Source organism: Plodia interpunctella, chromosome 26, assembly GCF_027563975.2.
Source record: "Plodia interpunctella isolate USDA-ARS_2022_Savannah chromosome 26, ilPloInte3.2, whole genome shotgun sequence".
Taxonomy (NCBI): domain Eukaryota; kingdom Metazoa; phylum Arthropoda; class Insecta; order Lepidoptera; family Pyralidae; genus Plodia; species Plodia interpunctella.
Genome location: NC_071319.1, coordinates 1,781,026 through 1,801,669, shown reverse-complemented (window position 1 = coordinate 1,801,669; position 20,644 = coordinate 1,781,026). Strand labels below are relative to the sequence as shown.

The following is a 20,644-nucleotide window of genomic DNA, read 5'->3' as shown; positions in this document are numbered from 1 at the left end:
CTCACAAACGTTTACCTCTTTATAATAATAGTATAGATAATCTTCAGAGTCAACTTGACTGATTGGACCATTTTATACTATTAAGTTAGTAGTTATGACCAGTACTCGCCAAAAGCTGATATTATGGTCATAGTATAATAAAATTTGTAGAGCAGGTATATTCTGCAGTGCGTTATGTAGCATTATCTGCGGCAACCAATTATCAAGTAAAGTATGCCAAGAGTGCATAGTATTGTGCAAGCATGCACACAAACATACAATAATGAGTGTTGCAGAAATCACTCTACTTATCTTTCGTATAGAAAAATTTAAGCAGGGGTGGTCCTGTGGTCAAGACATGTTACCAAAGATCAGACAGATGCTACATGAGTTTGTACCAATATGATTCATGTATTGTAGTTTTAATAGGCCACCACTTATTTGGTGGAAATCATCGTAAGGAATCCTGCATACTGGTAGTCATAATAGTCATGTCAGAATATGTATTTAGATCATTTGAGATCTTACACCTGTGATAGCAATAGCACACTCGGCCTTGGTTTCATATAATGTGTGCAAAGTAAAATCTTTACTATGAAAATAAAGATCTTTTAGCTCTAGATATTATAATTCTCTTCTCAAAAATGTTTTATTAAACATAATTTTCTGTACACTACATTTTGTGATCCAGTTCACAATGTTTGTGTTGTGAACTGGTTGATTATTTTATTTACGTTGTTCACTTCCAAGTTTATGTTATTCCTCCAGTATTGTTGTTCCGAGCTGTGAATGTAGTTTATACTGAACTAGTGGCCAAAGACCACAGAAGTAAGGAATAGCACCACAGGCTGAGCTTTTTAAGGAGCGTCCAAAATATAATAATAATACATAAATATTAGGACAAATCACACAGATTGAGCTAGCACCAAAGTCTCGAGACTTGTGTTATGGGATACTAACTCGACGATACCATATTTTATAACAAATACATATATAGATAAACTTCCAAGATCAGGGTCAATCAGAAAAAGATCATTTTCCATCATGACCCGACCGGGGATCGAACCCGGGACCTCTCGGTTCAGGGGCAAGCACTACCACTGCGCCACTGAGTTCGTCAAATATAAAAATAAGATATGTAAATAAAATTAATAAAAAAAAATAGATCTCCAAATCTAACTAGTTACTCCAAAACAATAATTTTTTTGATGATAAAAATATATATCGTCGAAATATTTGGCTGATTTTAATACAGTTTGGTAACTATCAAGTACCTAACTGAAAAATACAGTTGTGTAATAGAATAGAGAACTAAATACGACCTTTTCACATGAGGGTGTCGGTCTATTCTAGTAACGATAAGTTGTTATTGTGTCTCAATAGTAGTTCTTATCCCTTGTTAATAAGAGCTACAATTGAAAAGCCGTTTTGTCTCAATGTTAACAGAATAGATACCCAGGTCAACAGCCTGATGACATTGTCGGTCGTATAGCGTTTAAGATGCATTATTAGTTCTTTTGTTATGTTTAAGATTGACTTAAGTTTTTTACAAAAATGTAATTTTTGTCACAAACTTGTTTGTTATCAGACAGATCATTACATTTAACAACAACATCATGTCTGTGCATTAAACCCTTGAGGAGTCCCCACGTCTGGAGCCGTTCCTGGGTGTACCATCAGTTCATGCCTAATGCATTATACAAAATTTTAGCTCAATCGGTTGAAGATAACTGCTTCAAAATTGAGTTGGAGGTTCTATATACATAGTTAGATTGCAAGTTAAATAAGCTTTTAAAATATCATCTATTCAGAATAAAAGTAATTTAGTATTCGGGATAAAATATGCTAATCCGTGGTATCAGCTATCTCAATTACCAAATTCCATGAAAATTGGCCCAGCCGTTTGAGCGTGAAGAAGTAACAAACTTTCCCTTTTATAATATTATTGGGATTTGAAAAATAATAAATGTGGGATAAAGTTCTTGAATGGTACTTCTATAGAAAAGGGGGCAGAGAGAGCAAAGACGGGCAAGTGTTACCAAGTGGCGTGGTCGCCCACGGCTGCGCACACAAGGTCGTCCCTGGTTCGATACGAGACTAGACAGCTGAGCTTACAATCAGCGGTGTGGAGGCGGTATAACCTTGCTTAGAGCAGAGATTATATAATCCTTCCAGTAATTAGATAATTTGTTTTAAATAACTTTATCAATACATATAATAAATTTGAAGGAAGGCCAAATTTATACATTGGATATTTTTTTTAAATTCTTCATGGAATATACTTGGTTACTGATATAGATGACGAAAATATAGTTTTGGAAATTTTTGTCTGTATGTCTGTTTGTCTGTCTGAACGCGCATCACTCGAAATCTACTGAACCGGTTTGCTTGAAATTTGCTATGTAGGTACCTTATATACCGGGTTAACATCTTAGATACATTTCATCCCGGTGAATAGTCAGATTCCCGTAGAATAATTGAAAAACTAATTATGATTAAAAATGCTTCAGAATACCGGGTTAACATCTTATAGACATTTCATCCCAGAAAATGAGGAGGGTCCTGTAGGAAAATTAGATACATTTCATCCCGGTAAATGGTCAGGTTCCTGTAGGATAATTGAAAAACTAATTATGAATCAAAAAATCCTCGGGATCCCGGGTTAACATCTTATAGACATTTCATCCCGGAAAATGGGGGTCCTGTAGGAAAATTTAAAAAATAGTCGACGGAGCCGATTTACTTTAAAATTTTGTATAAAATTATAAACAGAATATAATAAACAAATTGTTTTTATCGATTAAAGTCTGATATAGATATAATGCGCGCAGTATGTATCAATATAAATGGATTGAAAATGTCTTAAAAAACGACTCGTCGACATGTGTATCTTGCCTATCCTAACCTACGGCGCTCAACCTTGGTCCCTGACCAAAAAACAAATACAAAAGCTGCAGGTTTGCCAAAGAGCCATGGAGCGTAGCATGTTAGGTATAAAGAGGACGGATCGCATCAGAAATACCACCTTACGCTCCATCACGCAAATAACTGACGTCGGTAGAAAGTCTGCGAAACTGAAGTGGGATTGGGCGGGTCATGTAAGCCGCATGGCGCCGGAAAGATGGGTCAGAGGAGTGACTATCTGGGTCCCGACTGATGGGAAAACATCGCAAGGCAAGCCGAAGGTGCGATGGTCTGACGAATTTGTCGGCCTTCGATAAGGTCCACATGGGTTTTGCTTATGACAATAATGCATTGCCATTGAATCTAAAACCACGTGTAGAATTTGATGACAGTGCTTTTCATTTCATGATTAACCGTTGAGGAATTCCGCCGTTGAGAACCGATCCTGGTTACGCCATCATGACTTAATGGCACTATTGAGATAGATTTTAACATATTGCAAGGAACTTTTTTGTTGGCGATCTCCGTGGCCTAATGGTCATCAAGCCGGACTGCTACACTGGAGGTCCCGGATACGGTCCCCGGTCAGATCTACATGGAAAATTATCTTTTTCAGATTGACCTGAGTCTTAGATGTTTATCTATATATGTATGTATATGTTATAGAATATAGTATCATTGAGTTAATATTCCATAAAACAAGTTTCGAACTTACTTTAGGTCTGACTCGATCAGTATGATTTGTTCGTATATTTAATTTAATTTTGGCACACACAGCCAGTAGCCCTTTTGTCACAGAAGCACAACTCAGCACTAGCGGGCTACATCTCAGCACTATGTCACTCGGTTTTCCGAGCAACTGCAGATTTTCATCTTTATTATTTAATTTACTTCATCACCAGTTTACAAATAACAATACATGGTATAAAATTAGCGAGGGCATTGACCCGCAAGAATGTTTATATCATTGTTTATCGACTAGTAATGTAATTCGATAGCTTCAGTGTTTTGTTATAGAACATACTTACAATCACAGAATACATTATAGCAGAGAACAAGCGCATACAGGCGACGCGGTGTTGACAACACTGTCGTGATATGACTACAGTCACTGTCAAGAAAGTGACGAAATTAAATGACTTCGCTGTCTCCTATTGGCTGGCAACTGTGGATGTTTTTCAGCCAATCTTGACGTTTCTATTTGGTTTCCAACGGGAAAAAAAATTGTTCGTGAAAAATGCGTTTTCTTCACTTTCTTGACACACTGTCTGTACTGCTTTTCAGTTAACTTCAATGCCTTCTTCTTTGGACTGTTCCCGTGACCACTGGTTCCCGTGGGAATTTCGGGAATTCATCTCTTAGTGCTCCCATAGACCCCCCAAGTTGATTGAGATCATGGTAGATTCGCAGAGCGTTTCGTCCGCTGCGGCCGCGTTGTCATTACAATCCCCTAATTTTCTTGAGGCAAGAATCATCTCCAAAATCAATAATAATAAAATTTACATTACCACAGTACAGAATAATTATTTTAAAGTCAGTTAGTAAAAGTAATTCTTGTAATTTGTTGAAATTTGAAAAAGTGTAGTGAAGACGCGGGCGCAGCGGTTGAAACGCTCTGAGAACCACTCTACACTAATAAAAACTGTTATGCCAGCTCCACATTTCGCCGCACGTTGCTATGTTTTTTCTTGCGGTAATAACATACTCTCATACGAACTACGCAATGTATATATACGTACATTCACGTCGGCATCTGTCCGAGGTCGCTGATCACGTGTAGCTGGCATTGCAATGGTATATTTTTTTTTTTTTTTTCAAAAAAAATTAATTTTTTATTTTTTTCTTTGCAGTTAACCTGAACGGCGCTTCTAAAGTGGACATATCACATTTTGACTTGTACAAAGTACTTGGCACTGGAGGTGAGTTTTTTCTTGTAATATTTTTTTTTTTTAATCACTTTGTTCCAATTAATATGTACGTGTATAAAAAAAATACTTGAACTAGTTGTTATAAAATTGCTTTAAAATTCTCTTTCGTTTCTTCCTGCGGATGTGACGCCCAAAAGCCAGACCGGATAAGAAATGAATGAGTAAGAAATAAACCCTATATTGAATTTTTCAGTTCGTGGGGCAACAAAATCGGTTCAGTCGTTTTTGAAATATTCACAATTTTATAAAAATCCATCAAAAATTTTGTTGTGTTCGCGAGGTCAAAGTTTGCGGCGAACAACTAGTGGTAATTAAATATAAATAAAATCTTTATTATTATTACACCTCGGCGGTACAAGACAGGCGCCATAATAAAAACTGATTAATTAGACCGCTCACGCGGTAAAATGAAAAAAGTATGGTCTTTTCTGACCACTGGGCAGAGCGTGTACCGAGCAGCGGTCGATGCCCCCCTAACAGCTGGCCTGGTATCACACGTGGAGCGTTCTCTCTCATCTGTGACGGGGCTGTGACGTCGCGAAACATGGGGTCCGCGACGCCTGACGTACCTAGGGAATTGTTGCCAAGGCTGTGCCCTTTAGTTGCCTCGTACGACCTCCATAGGAGGATACGGAGTGGTCCTGTTCTAGGACGGAACCACAAAAGTCAATCGTGTGCGGAATCAATTTATTGTTAAAAAGAAAATTACGAATAACTATAATTTAGGGATTTTCAAGGTAACACCGATAAAGACACTTTGAGCTTGCGTGTAACAACTTTGACCTCATTTTTGCTTGCCATCAGGCTAGATTGAGGTTAAACACACTCAAATCCTGAATAATGTTATAAATGCGAAAGTATTATTACCTCCTCACGCTCTATCTACTCAACCAATCTTGAAATTTTGCATATATTTAGTTTGACGTATGGAGAAGGACATCCCGGAAAAATAACTGTTCCCGTGGGAAACTCACGTGGGGGAAGGCGTGGGCTGGAAAGCTAGTTAGTAATAAATAGAAAGGAACGGCTTAAAAACCAGATTTAGCATCTAGCGTCCCCTTAGAATTTGTGTTAAGGTTTTACAAATAAAATTGTGCAATTTTAATATAATTTCAATATTGTCCAACTGAGACTAGACCCGAACCCTTATGGCTAGGGTGCTCACTGATCCGATGTGCATAACGGTCAGAATGATTGCATTATCGTATGCACTCTGCGGAAGTGAGCGCTGGTTGAGTTCGTAACCTGAATTTCGCGAAAGAAATTTATACAACACTAGATGTTCGCCGGGGCTTCACTCCCGTGGGAATTTTGAGTTAAAATATAGCCTTGGATAATGTACCTTTCTAAAATAATAATTAAAGATAAAAACATAAATGAGTTCGGTATTTTATATAATTTCTAAAAAGATTTTTGTAAAAATCAATGCTGGCATTTTGGAAAAATATGTTTCAAAAAGATCTCATAAATGCTATGTGATTGTTATACGAAATTGAAAAAATCGATCACGATCGCAACTCATCGAGTTTCCTATTTATATTTTCTTTTTTGCTGATGAGTTTCCTTCTAAAATTCGGACATTATTTAATCTGACAGAATATGATTTGTGACTTTTATCATGAACCAACAGATGTTTCTATCCCAATGATATATATCCTTATCAAACGTAATTTGTCACTGGCTGCATTTTGTTACAGTGTGTGCCCGGCACTCTTTCTCATCCTGTTTTTGCAGTAATTAACGATAATATTTTTTTACTCACTCTCATTTACAACACTTGACAGATGCCTAGTCCATTTGTGTCATATTATTTATTTTCGAAATGGGATATAAATGAAATCTAACTATAAAATAGGATAACGGTTGACAATTTTAACATAGTCTATGTTTAAATAAATGATATGAATTGTGGGTTCGCCCAGAATTTTGATTTGATAGTATCGTAGTGAGAAAATGATGTTTTTAGTTTCGCTCAAACAAGAGAAATACACGAGAAGAAATGGGACAGAATGCTAATTTGATGTCTTTTGTCCTTTACCGCCGTATGCCCGGATTTATAAGGCCCAATCTACTATGAGACTGGCCAGGAAGATCTCATGTGGGTACGTTAGCTCTCTCGTTTTCCTCGTGGACCAATTGATATGCACAACTAGTTGTGTCATTAGGGATATTTTTTCCAAATTATTCCCATAGACACAACCGCATACTTCGTTTAAATTTAGTTCCCATACGCACAATTAAGTACAAGCTCCGTTGTCTTTAATTTTACTTTGCTAGGAATTCTTTGATAAGATAAAGTAAGAAAACGAACTGGTTCACCTTTTTCCGTTTATGTCTGATGCCGGCATTGCATTATCGTGAAACAGTATACATTGCTAGTTTTACATTGCGTTAAAAAATATCTCATACAACTGCGCTATGTTCGTCGGCACATAATATCGTAGTGTGTAGCCGGCATGAAGAAGCATCAAATCAAAATCAAATCATTTATTCAGAAATTAGGCCTTCACAGGCACTTTTTCACGTCATAATAAATTAAATGATGTTTACCAAAGCTACAAACTACTAGCATTTCGGAACGACCACTGCTGAGAAGAAATGCCAAAAGAAACTCATTCAAACAGTGTTGGTCCCTATTATGCCAGAAGGGCTTACCATTTTTTAAATATAAATTTATGTATAATTTTTTATCAGTAATATAACATATAAGTACATAATAAAGTACATCATAAAAATCTGTCATATGAAAGAGAGTGTAGAATCCTTTGGCGGCATAATTTCTTAAAAACGTCATATTTTACTACGTATTCATATAATATAATGTTGTTTTTCTATTATGTTACGTATTTAGTGTGAGCATTGATTGACGCACCGACGACTGTTACATGCGACTTTGTGACGCTTGGTCTTTTATTGCCCCTCTTATCTAAATAATTAACGTCATTGTCTCGAAAACGATAATTGCACATGAATTAGTTGCGCAATGTGGAATTAGAAGGATTAGACGCAAATTCATACTCTTATTAAAACGTCAAATACACTTAGTTTTTACTTACGAGTCCTAACATCTCACCATGTAAGCGGTTGGTAGTTACTTAACAGTGTCCGAGCCGGTTGACCGTGAAATCCACTAGCTAAAAATCAGTTATGTAATAGCATTTGCAATTTTTTTTTCTATTACATATATTGCACGTGTGCGCAAGGGCATGCATTGTAATCTGTAACTAAAGTAAAACTTGAAGAGTACACATGATTGCGTAAATGGAATCATGATCATGTGTGACGAATATATATATTGTGACACGTAACAGTGCACTATTGAGAACTTAACTGTGTGTAGTGTGTGGCTCGCGAGACGAAAGAATTTTGTGTGTTTTCTCAATGTCGCTTCGTCGTAAAATGCTTTCGCAAATTGTATTTTAATAAACAGAACAGGTTTTTAATAACAAAAAAGTGTCGAATTTTAAGAATTTTCACTTGCAACATTAAACTATTTTTTCTTCTTCTGTCATGAGACCTTTTTACAATGAGTGAAGGTATATTTAAAAAGTACAAACTTATAAATTTTGAGACAACGCCAGTTTGAGAAAGGGTCATTATGCCACGAAGCGCATGTTTTGCTCGCGCCCATAAAGTTCAGGAGCGGTCCCTGAATGGTCCCCGAGAGCATTGATAAAATATTTAACTATAGGTATTGTGAAACAACACAAAATTGCGAAGAATGCAGTCTATTTTGTTACGTTTATTTGTCTACGTCAGGAAATTTGTCTTTTCTCTCATAGAGTTGCAGTCTTGCATTTTAAGTAATCGTTCCTTTATTGTACTTTTAAATAAAAGGTTCTGCTGTCTTTTATTCTTTTTTTTTTTTATTGAAAATACTAGTTCGCTACCAGGGTAGCATACCATAGAAGGCGGTCTAGGACGTCGTCCGTCGCGGCGGGTCGTCGACCCCCGAAACGCGTAGCGGTGCCCGGTCGTTACCCGCCCGTCCTTACTCTTCCGACCTCATGATCACCTGGTAGCTCGCTTCGTGCTGCAATTGTTTTTTGTATTTACAATAAATACAAGCAGTAGGTATTGGTAATTATTAAAAAAAATCTATGGGTAGTAAAGTAATTGTATCCGAGAAGATTTTTTTATAATACCTAAATCTGTGTACGGAAAAGAAAAATAAGGAATCAAAAACAAATTTAACTAATATTTTACTGCTTGGCCCTGTCGCGAATACCTTTAATTCTGTTTTGTTGGTAAGTTACAAGCCTATTCTTCGAGGGTATTGCTCTCATAGCCTTATTGCCAACCACAAATAACGGAATTTCACAAGTTTGCCAACATTAATTAAAAATCTAAATTGTATAATTAGTAAATGCGTCCATAACTCTTAATTTGGCAACTTTTTATTTTCAGCATTCAGCTACTTACGTAAGCCGTAATTAAATTTTGCAACATGACTCGTATATTCATAGATTTATGGGGAATTACAGAAGATATAATAAAAATCAGTCAGAATCCCTATCTTAAATATGCCAATGGAATAATACATTTTATTAATAACAGCCTATACCTATAATGTAGCATTGGAAATGAGGTTATGTTTATGTTTCAGTACTATGATCTCGACATTTTGTGACGGTGACATATGAGTTACAACTGTCAAATGACACTTGTCTTTCGATATATCCGGTGTCGGGCAAAAGAAAAAATAACCTGGAACACGCAACGGGCAACATTTTTATAAATTAAATATTTAAAAAATCGGGGAATATTCTTACGGCAGTAAGATATTTAAGCATTTAAAAAATTGATATTCATTCGTTTTTTTTATCATGTTTTTAGATGGTATAAAAATATATCTCTTGTCTCGATTATCTAAAAACGTCATTCAATTGAACCACCATGAAAACATGTGGGCACATTCTAAACAAACATATCGAAAGCGGTTTTCGTTATCTCTGGTGGGATGACGCCGGAGTCAATGTACTACGGCCCCTTTTCTGTGGTTTCGAAAAAAAAGAAGTCTGCTATGGTTCAGTTAGCTCTGATGGGGTGGGCTTCCTGGTTTAGTTGGTTTTAAACTAATTATAATGATAATAAAGTAATAAATATGATTAATATATTTTTTTAATTGAATAAGGTCATTGTATCTATGTGTGGCACGTAAAGTTTTCTTTTTAATCATGTTGTAGTTGTCATATCAATAAACAAACACACACAATCTGATACTGACAGTGGCGTACTCTTAGCTGAGGGTCGTAGCCATTACGTGAAATGTATACAACATACAACTTTCTCAACAATATTATTTTTTTATAAAAACTTTACTTCCTTCTCTAATTCACACATAAACCTGATCATCTTCAATTACAGGTTTTCTCACGATATTTTCCTTCACTGGAAGCATATTGTTGTTTTATTATAATTATACCATACCTACACCAGTCAATTTGGTATATTAAATTCTTTATTTGCATAATATTTTATGGATTCTAGGGTAGACATACAATGCACAGTATATAAACAAATTTATGTGTTTCAGTGGAATTCGAACCTGGACTTTTTGATCACAGGCTTTTAAACCACTGGACCACCGCTTCAATATACATAATAAACATAAAGTGATAATTATTAAAAAAGATATGCTAAAATAATATTCGCACGAAAGTCGACATCCGGTGGTTGCGTGCGGCGCGTCACGCAAACCGTATGTCGCCGTGTAAGTGTGTGCGCATTGTTTGTGACCACACAATGTCTAGGTTGCAGAAGAGATCGTTATACAGAAAAAAAAAGAGAAACTTAATACATTAGTTACATCGCTGACCTACAGACGCAACTAGTTTACATGGGGAATTTTAAAAATACTTGAAAAGCATGCTCTCCACGGTACACATATACACACATTTTTTTCAACGTTTTAATTTATTTATTAATTACCAACAGACTGAAATAATATGTGACAATGACCTCAGAATGCAAATAAATTATGCCCCTTTCCCACGAAATTAGTGTTCTGAGATTAAGCTTAGTGTTTGTCCAATCTAAAACTGTTATAACTACCCATAGAACACCAGTTCAAAGTTAATTGTACCACCAGTTCAAACTTAAACTATAATATTTCATGCTCTCTTTAATTTGTGCTACTTGGTCTCCGCGGTAATAATGGTAATAATTGTAAAAATAATAGTAGTTTTTTAATTCGTTTTAAGGCAAATTAGAAAATTTGACGATTTAGTAGAATAATTAAATAATTTCTTTGAATTATCGACGTTTGAAATGCTCAAATATTGTATTGCTAATATTTTGGTTCGATCTTGGAACGTTCGACCCCGTTTCATAGTTCTTAGTTCTAAAATCCAATAATATTAACATTCTTAGTACCTAGTTACTTACTTTTAAATTAGGATAATACAGTCTAATCTTTGTTAAAATTCGAAGGATGACAATGACGGCAATGAAGATTGAAGTCGCATAGTTTCATCTTATACAAACAACTTTATGTAGATATAGGCGGTGTTTGCTCCATAACAATTACTCTTGAAAAAGCACTTCAAAATTATCATAATCAGCACTTGATCACGTTCGCGAATCTCGGTATAAATTAAAAAATAAATCGGTCAAATGCGAGTTGAACTCGCGTGCAGAAGGTTCCGTCCCGGATTTTTCTTTTTCGTGCATATGTCTTTCGAACGCCACATAACTTATCTAGTTTTCCTTCGGTCACAAGTTTACATAAGCGTACAAAGTTCAACTCAATTGTTCCAGTAGTTTCGGAGCAAACTACCTGTGAGACCTTTACACAGACACACAAGAGATTTATAAAAGGTTCTGTTTTTCCCATTTTGAGGTTTGGAACCCTAAAAACATGCAAATCTCCACTCACATCCGCTTGCGTGTCGAAGTGTCAGACGCGGTGGGACGCACCGCACCACCTGCGAGACGCCATGACCTGCCGCACAATATGGCCGTGAATGACGTATGATGAAAAGTACAGTTTTTTGGCAGTTGCGGTGAATGATTCGCCTTTGGGAAGTGGACTGTGACGTCTATTATGTACAGTCAGAAATGAAAGAATTCGTTGTAAATTCGACACAATTACTGCCGCGTAGAGACGAAAACTGAAAACTTGACACCTTTAATATTGTGTTGTCTACGAAATTGTCTGCATTTTGGAACAATATGTTGTGCTCGTTTCGCTATGTATTATATATATTTTTTTGCATAAGTATTTGTTTTACGAAGCAACGACGATTCATCTTTCAACAATTTATTGAAAACTCCCGGGCGAGATCTAATCGATTTAGCTCTTTTCTACTGCAAATTGTTATATATGATTTACATTAAATGCTATCATTAATTTCTCATGATCGAAAATAAATCAATAACTGTAACGCTACAAAAAAAAAGTTCTAGTTGCAGTGACGGACAGACCACATGCCAACAAAATAATCCACCTTAAAACGGTGCTCCCCGAGCAACGAGAGGTCACATTGTGCTCAGTCGTCGGCCAGGTGGCCATTTTTTATGTCAACCAACGGGCAGATGTTCAACTATAGGGACGTTTACCCCGCGTCCTATGAATTTTGTATGATTTCGTAGGTGCGTCGTTAGTTTTATGGTTTTTAGGAAGTGTTACTTTATGTTCGTAATCAATTTGACATTTAGCGACAGCTATTAGAGGATTCTAAACAATTAGTTTGCTTTTTTTTTTTTAAATTACATTATAGAAAAGCTGTCAATTTTGCCACCAAGTCAATTTTTCTTTGTATTTGATATGTTTGAAGTACATTCATTTACGCCATTTTGAGAATAAGGTTCTTGGCATACTGACCTTGAGTAAAAGGTTCTTGCCATACTTACACACAGACTGACAACGAGGCGTCCTGTAACGCGACCGTTTTTCACATTTTGAGGTATGACACCCTAAAAAAGTTGATAGGTGTTTATATGTTTATCGATGAGATCGAAGATCTGGAAGGAGAGTCATAATGGAGCAGCTAAACTATAGGAAGTCTTAAATAAATGAAGAAAATATAAGTTTAGTAAGTTCCGGTTTAACTGCTGTAATTTAATTTAACAGCTCCAATGTGCAGTTCTCAATAAGCTAATTCTTGTTTCTCAGCGTGTCGACTTAGCTAAATTTGTGTGGACGCGATACGACGCTCTGATAGGACATTATCTGTGGCGTCATGTAGGTCCTGCAGTGTGCAGGTGGTAAGGCATGCAGGGCGTTACAAGTCAGCTACTTATTTAACGGCTATTGCCATTATTTACTATTGTCCTAAGAGCATTTTTCATTCCCAATTTATTTATTTACATACCTACCTAAGCTTTTTTTGCAATACAAATAATCTCAATTACATATTTAGACAGGCTCTGGATGAAACAAAATTTAAGGAGCTAACGCCCAACGTTTAGTAATGAATAGGCACATAAAGAAAAAGAATAAAATAAATAGTCTCTGAGCCAACCCTTATCGCAGCCATTTTGTGATAACAAATTCAAAATGATTGTGCGCAATGATGTGCCAATTCTCCTAACCTCAAATACGTGTCTATTAAATCTATTGTTGATACAAAACCATTGTTCTGTGTTCAATGAACTGTACGTAAAAATTTGGTGTTATTAGTCCACTACCTATCTAGAAGATTCGGTCCTTGTTTTGGATTGCCTAACGCAAATACTTTGTCGATGACGCGTGTGGTATTGCACGCTGTCCATAGGCGATGGTGACCACTTACTATCAGGTGGGCCGCATGCCTGTTTGGCACGGTGATTGTATCGGTGATGTAAGCAAATTACGTCGTACGAATGTCTGGCTTTGCCGCTCTCGCCTGGCCCTGGTAGAAGGGGCAAAACCCTAAGTGCTGACTTGATGTCGTCAAGGATGATATGCGTGATAATGGTCCCACTACTAGGGATGCCGAATTGCCGAACCGAAGTTGAGTCGACATCATCATATATCGAGTGTTGCTAACACTGGTGTCAGATTTTATTCAAGTCGCCTAAATGCATCTCACATGACTTTTTACGATACTTACCGCCGTCTAGTGGCAGGTAGTGCAGGTTTCCTCACGATGTTTTCCTTTACTGGAAGTGTGTGATAGTCTATGAAAACTACTATATATGAGTCAGATTGGTATACAAACGCAACGCAGTTGAGTACAACAATAGGAAAGTGGACCCTAGATCGCTCGGCTGAGAATGAAACCGTCAAAGCGCTTTTTATAAGAGAGAGAGAGAGAGAGAGATACCTCAAAACTGTTTATAAATACGTTAATGATCTTCTAGACGTACTCATAAACAAATGAGGGTCAACGACCGTCCTACCAAAAGGACGTTCCGTGCAACGTAACGTGGATTTCGATATAAAACAATTCAGATCGTTCAACTCTTGCGTTACTTCGTTGTGATAAAGCGTGAATGTTCTATTTTACGCAAAAAAAGTTACTCATTTTGTGTCCACGTTTTAACGTGATTCTTATTTGCTAACAACACAAGCTAACTGTGGAGGTACCCACGCCAAAAATCACCTCAATCCAATACTCCGTTTTAACGTGAAAGACGGACATACAAACACACTTTCACATTTAGCTGTTGTCCGCAGCTCCGCTTCGATAGCCTATGTTTGGGGTATATCTATTATTCCAATTTCATCAATATCAGCCCAGCGGCTTAGTTGTGAAAACGTAACAGACAGACTTTCGCATTTGTAATTATTAAATTGAATAATGTGGATTTATATAATTGATTTACCCAATATGGTTTCTCTGTCTGGCCCGTGAGTTAAATGGCATTTAAATAAATATGCAAATTGGTTATTTTTGAACTTTAATCATACATTTTGAACTTTGGCTTTATCATAATCGTATGTACGATTTAACATTTTGGAAGTGAAAGCGAAACGATTGGCATATACAAAGTTGAAGTGTTCAATATGTATTACATACTGTGATTAAATGTTTGTAACGAGCACTTATAGTGGGGTATATACTTGATAGTTTTATATAAATTATGTTTAAATAAAATTTCATAAGATTGCTTTCGCTATAACCTATTCAATTTGGACTGAGACAAAAGGTAAACAAACCTTGAACAAAAGAATCATTATTTCTCTTTAGTTTCTATTAATGTTAATTTTTTTAATTGTTGTTTTATGGAGTCATGTCGCTTACTTAAATTTTTCTAGTTTATTTCTCTTTTTTTTTTGTTTATATTTTGTATCACTCCATGTTGAATAGAGTATAGATTTAATTTGTGAGAAACTGGGTGAAATGGTATCTTGATTGTGAGGACCTATCACCCGTCATATGCTTACGCTGGCGACTAGAACCCTGATACAGCATTAGTGACCCTGAAAATGATGTGATGTCAGAATGATATGATACAATAAAATCTGACACCAATCTTGCCTATATTGCAGTCCACTGCCGGACATAGGCCTCTTTCAAGTTACAGTCACCAGCACATCAACCTACCAAAATTCATTGCAACCTCGTCGCTATCACGGCGCCACAGGCAAGAAAAATTAGGCAAGGGAGGTCAGAACTTTTGATCAATCGCCGCATACCCTGCAATCTTTCGCAAGTAGCGTCATCCAGCTAGTGGGCGGCACCAATGAAACCTACTATAAATAATAAAGAATGAAAGGAATTATGTTTCCTACAATAAAACAAAAATCTTATATAATATCAAGATTGCAATCTTGCAAAAATCGTGAATGTGAGCATTGTTAACTATCGAGTGCTATCGATACAGTCGATTTCAAATCGAGTTACCGCATTGATCACTATGTGGCTCGTAATAACGACGATATTTCAATGGATCCTTTGATTGTTATGCTCACCGTACATAGGTGCAATAAAAATAGATTCGTTTCCTTGCAACAATGCCTACTTACCTGCTATACAATGTCTATAGAACAATTACCAAGGGCAAACGAACTTTTTTCCAACCTACTCGTTAGTACAGCGACAGTTAATGTTGTCGTTTATTTCCTTGGTTAAATTTTGTATAGAGCTGAAAAAGGGTCAAGTTCATAGCTTTTGTTCAACTACAAGACATCCACCGGCACTTTTTCACGTCATATTCTCTCGCCCGTCTTATCTTTGCTCGGGTAAAAACTATATAAATTATACGCCTACAAGGAACGACCACTGCTGAATTTTGATAATCAGAACAAAATTTTTTCATTCTTATCTACAGTCATGCACGGCCGATACACACATCTTGTTGCTTTTCGACTGTGTCACCCTGAAATCTGAGGTCTGAAAACACAACATTTTGAAGAAGTGCCTATTATACATAATAATTAATAATCTTTATTTCAAGAAAGTGACAAATAATAATTTAAAATAGTTGTCTGTCACGCTTTCACCGCTAAACCGCTGTGCCGATTTTGTTGATATTTTAAATAGATACAGTTAATAACCTGGGGTCAAACATATATTTCGGCGGGTAACAGCTAAACAAGTTGTTAACCGCGGATCTAGTGTAATATTAATCAACTAAGTTATTATACACGATTGGTTAACTAACAATAAAACAACAAATTCAATACGATATCTCCGCATCGACCTTCAGCGTCCTTATCGCTCGGTTACACAATAAACACGAGATGTTAAGCATAGTATAAATAGCTGAGCCACTTCCGAGGTTGCCTATTTGTGTCTAAACGTTAATTTTTTATTGTAATATGAAAATGACAATAAGAATGACTCTAGAGAAGTTTTGAATGCAGTTTTTGCGTGTTTGTGGTGCTCTAATGCAGCTCTTCCATGCCGGTTCGGAAGCAAAATGAAAACTAAAAATAGAATGCGCCAACTGCTTCAGTCTTGGTCAATAAGAAGAATTATTTATATTAAATATGGTATAATATTAAAATTGGTGATTGGCTTTCAACCTGTCACTATTTAATCTCAATTCCACCAGCAAACAAGCCATACATACAGCTAAACGTTCGCAAGTCTTGGCTCTGTCAACCCCGTAAGGTATTTTAAGTTACTATCAAATATTCTGTGCCACTATAAATAAATTTCAGGACTGACTGTTGAACTTGGCACACATTTAGATATTATATTAGGGTTCCGTAGTCCTACAGCAAGGAACACTCTGAGCATCAAGTACAAAAAGTAACATTTGATTGATTTGTCGTAAAGACGCCAACTAGGCACTGAGGCATTAAACACATCAAATTTAAGCTGGGCACGCTTTATTATTTACTGATATGCGTTTTAGGAATTCTTATGTTAACAACATATTTATTGTCATATTGGCTATTGCCAAGGGAAGCCCAATAGTTAAGATATCTTACCTGTGAACCGAAAGTCTTCAGGTTCGAATTTCACTCGTGCAAACTCATGTTTGTTTACCAATCTGATTTAGGCATAGTAGTTTACATCGTGGCACCACTTGGTTCCGATGAAGGACCTGCCAACTGGTTGCTATTGTATTATCTTATATGTGAAGGCAATGACAAACGATTCCTTTAATGTTACCGACCAAGTCATTGTCTGTGTATCAGATAGAAAGATAAATTCCTTCTATATTAATATTTCTCAAAAATTTGAAATCTCCCGAAAAGATCGCAAACTAAAGGTGTTTTTGCAAATTGCATTGTCACGTTACGGTAACATATACGTAAAATATAGATTATAAAAATGTTTTGTTTCATTGTTACAGCTTACGGGAAGGTGTTTCTCGTGAGAAAGAGATGCGGCGTCGACGAAGGGAAATTGTACGCTATGAAGGTGTTGAAGAAAGCATCTATAGTGCAAAAGTTGAAGACTGCAGAGCACACGAGGACAGAAAGACAGGTAAAGTTAGGGATGCCAACATTACTGGAACAAATATAATGCTTATTAATTATTTATTTTAAGGGGCTTAATACACGCACACTAGCGCCAGCATCTCATTTTTATCGATGCCTTGTATTTCTTAGCAAATTATAAGAAAGTGGTCTTGACAAATTATGTCACATTAGATAAAAGATTTTATTAGTAAGTAGTAGTAATCACAGATTTTTAATAATATTTATAGTCGCTATTTTCGTTTTCTTTTTTATATTGCGATAATAAATAAAATATGTTATGTTAGCGTTAGTGCGCTAAGTTGGACTGTTTAATGAAAAACGTTCTAAGTGGGAATACCTGGGTGCTATTGGGTTTGGAGCTATTCGATTCTGTGCTCTGACCTCTTAAATAACAACAACCAATACAAAGGAAAAAATATGTTTACATTTTTATTCAATCGCCACGTGTTTCGTGTTTGCGAAGATATTATTATGAAAATCATGTAGAATAAATACTTATTTTATTTACAATTCGTTTTTGTGTATAGATCATTAAGATCAATATTTATATAACATTGAGAATTTGTCGAATGCATTTGACAATGCAACGTAGCAAATTTCTTCGCATAACTTGATTGACATACATTATGTCAGATGTATTTAAATATTACTTGCGACTATACTAGTTTTAATCCCTCAAGATAATTTAAAAAGATCAAATCGAGACCTTGAGTCCTGTTTCTACGATGGAGAGCGCAGGTGTTCCCCAAGGATGCGTGTTAGGGCCATCGACTTAGGCTACCAGTGTGGAAATTTTCAACTTTGTATTGGAAATGTCAAGATTTACTCATAAGAAGTAAACCTTTAATTTTTTAAAGGACTATATTGCTTAATTTTTCTTAATCGCTAGCAATGCCGATGAGTCGAATTAGATTAAATCTGAAAAAGAAAAATAACATGCGTTATTTTTAGTGTCATATCTCTCTAATATTTATATAAAACTAGCTGTTGCCCGCGGCTTCCCCCTAACAAACTGACTTTCGCATTTATAATATTAGTTAAGATATCAAGTGAAATATTTTTCCTTCCCTCTTTGGTAAAAAAAAAACATTGTTTATAGAAAAAAAAAAATAAACAAGAAAAATTCCCCAACAGGTACTGGAGGCGGTGCGGGCGTGTCCATTTCTGGTCACTCTACATTACGCCTTCCAGACTGACGCGAAATTGCACCTTATTTTAGGTAAGTGGAGTCTAATTTTGTCTGTCTTGTTTAACTGAAAATGAAAGTGACAGTGTACACTGCACTTTCCTTTTGATATATAGACTTTCGTGTATGTCTCAAACTATAATATAGAACATGTATGTAGCTGGCATAAAATGTATGTCTTTTCGGTCTTCAGTTGGGGTTCACTTATTTGGTCCAACCCTTGTATGGGTTGTAAAGTCTTACACTTGTGATAAAAGGTCGATGATAATAATAAAATGGAGAATTTTAAACAACCTAATTGAGTAAATTGATGTGTTGCACTAGTTTACGAATACAATTTCAAAATATATGATTTTTTAAAGCTTAATGCATAAGTCACAAAAATGACATGTAAGCATATATTTTGAGGTTTTTTAAGGTTAAACGTAGTATGCTATGCCGTATTTTTAGCTATATGCTGTGAATTTTGAAGAATTTGACATCTGCGGTCATACGAAGTAACCAAAGTTTTGACTGTGCGATTTCTGTTTTACGAAGTGGGGGAATATCATCAGCATCAAATATATTAAGTCTGCACTGCATACAACTGCCCCGTATAACCCACTTGTTTACACATATATCTTGACAACAAACATAAATTAACGACTTCAAGTAATTTATTTGTTTGACAAATAAAAAAAAACCCGAAGTTCAATATTCATTTCACTACAACTTTTGAACGGCATAAAAAATAACTATCAAATAAAAAAAAAACTGCATCCCCTATCGGTTCACTCGTTGATGAGCTACGGGGTCACATACACAGATAGTCAAACGGTCAAACTTATAAAACACCTCTTTTTGCGTCTGAGGTTAAAAAACCAGTAGCAACCTCTATTACCTACGTACTCCGTGATCGAAACTTAGTCAAAAACAAATGAACGCTCGAACGTTATGATAATTTCCACGAAAAGTTTTTTTTTTTCTTCGCCATGTGATTTCTTTCTGGTGGCGACCCGAAGTATTTATAGAAATGTCACTAATTGAACAATATGCAATGTAAACAACTTTATTTGGATCTTGATTCGGTAAACATGTTGTTTTTGATAGAACACAACAAGCTGTGTTGGCCTGTTGGGATATTCAATATTACGCATATTCGAGAAAATTTCTATTAACATTAATATTGATTTCACCTATATATATGTACAGTCACATCAACCAAAATAATTGCAAATTAGCAACTATTACGTTCCATCCAAGGTAACTTGACATGTAGACTGCATTTGTTTTTTTTTTCTGGACACTTAACACAAAACAGCGACAAAAAATGCGGGCAAATTTTAGCCCAAAATGTAGCTGCATGTCAAGTTACCCAGCATGGAACTCTATGCGGCGGTAATACGAGCTAATTCAGTAGTACTCTGTGGTTAGGTGTAGGTATATGAACAGTCGCGATAAACATTGATGTGTGAAAAACATTCAAACAAAATAGTTACTAGCGCGTACCTGTTCTTCAATTCTGAAGCCTTTGACATTTTGAGAAAAGGACATTTTAAGAAAATGATATCTTTAAAAAGGACATTTTGAGAAAAGGACATTGTGAGATAAGGACATTGTGAGATAAGGACATTATGAGAAAGGACATTGTCAGAAAAGGACATTTTGCGCCAAGACTAGTGTTGAAGGTCGAACCGATGTTACATAACGACTGAGACTGAATGTGACCCGTCGCCCGGGCAATGTGTCAGAGCACCGGGGTCCTTGCCCGGGGTAAATACCCCGCAGGTTAAGGGGTCGTCGGACCCTTGGGCCTTTGGAGTTCATTCCAATCTTGGAGCTGAACTGTTAGAACGCGAAGAG

The 20,644-nt window shown here is 36.1% G+C and overlaps 1 protein-coding gene across 2 annotated transcripts in view; it reads left to right on the top strand.

The window, feature by feature from the left end:
* Positions 1-20,644, top strand: part of LOC128681269 (ribosomal protein S6 kinase alpha-5-like) — a 72,471-nt gene that overhangs the window by 8,100 nt on the left and 43,727 nt on the right. For both annotated transcript variants that reach the window (XM_053765069.2, XM_053765070.2), the window contains exons 2-4: positions 4,734-4,802; positions 17,487-17,620; positions 18,751-18,835. In XM_053765069.2, coding sequence (XP_053621044.1) covers positions 4,734-4,802; positions 17,487-17,620; positions 18,751-18,835 — 288 coding nt within the window. The remainder of the gene's footprint in view (positions 1-4,733; positions 4,803-17,486; positions 17,621-18,750; positions 18,836-20,644) is intronic.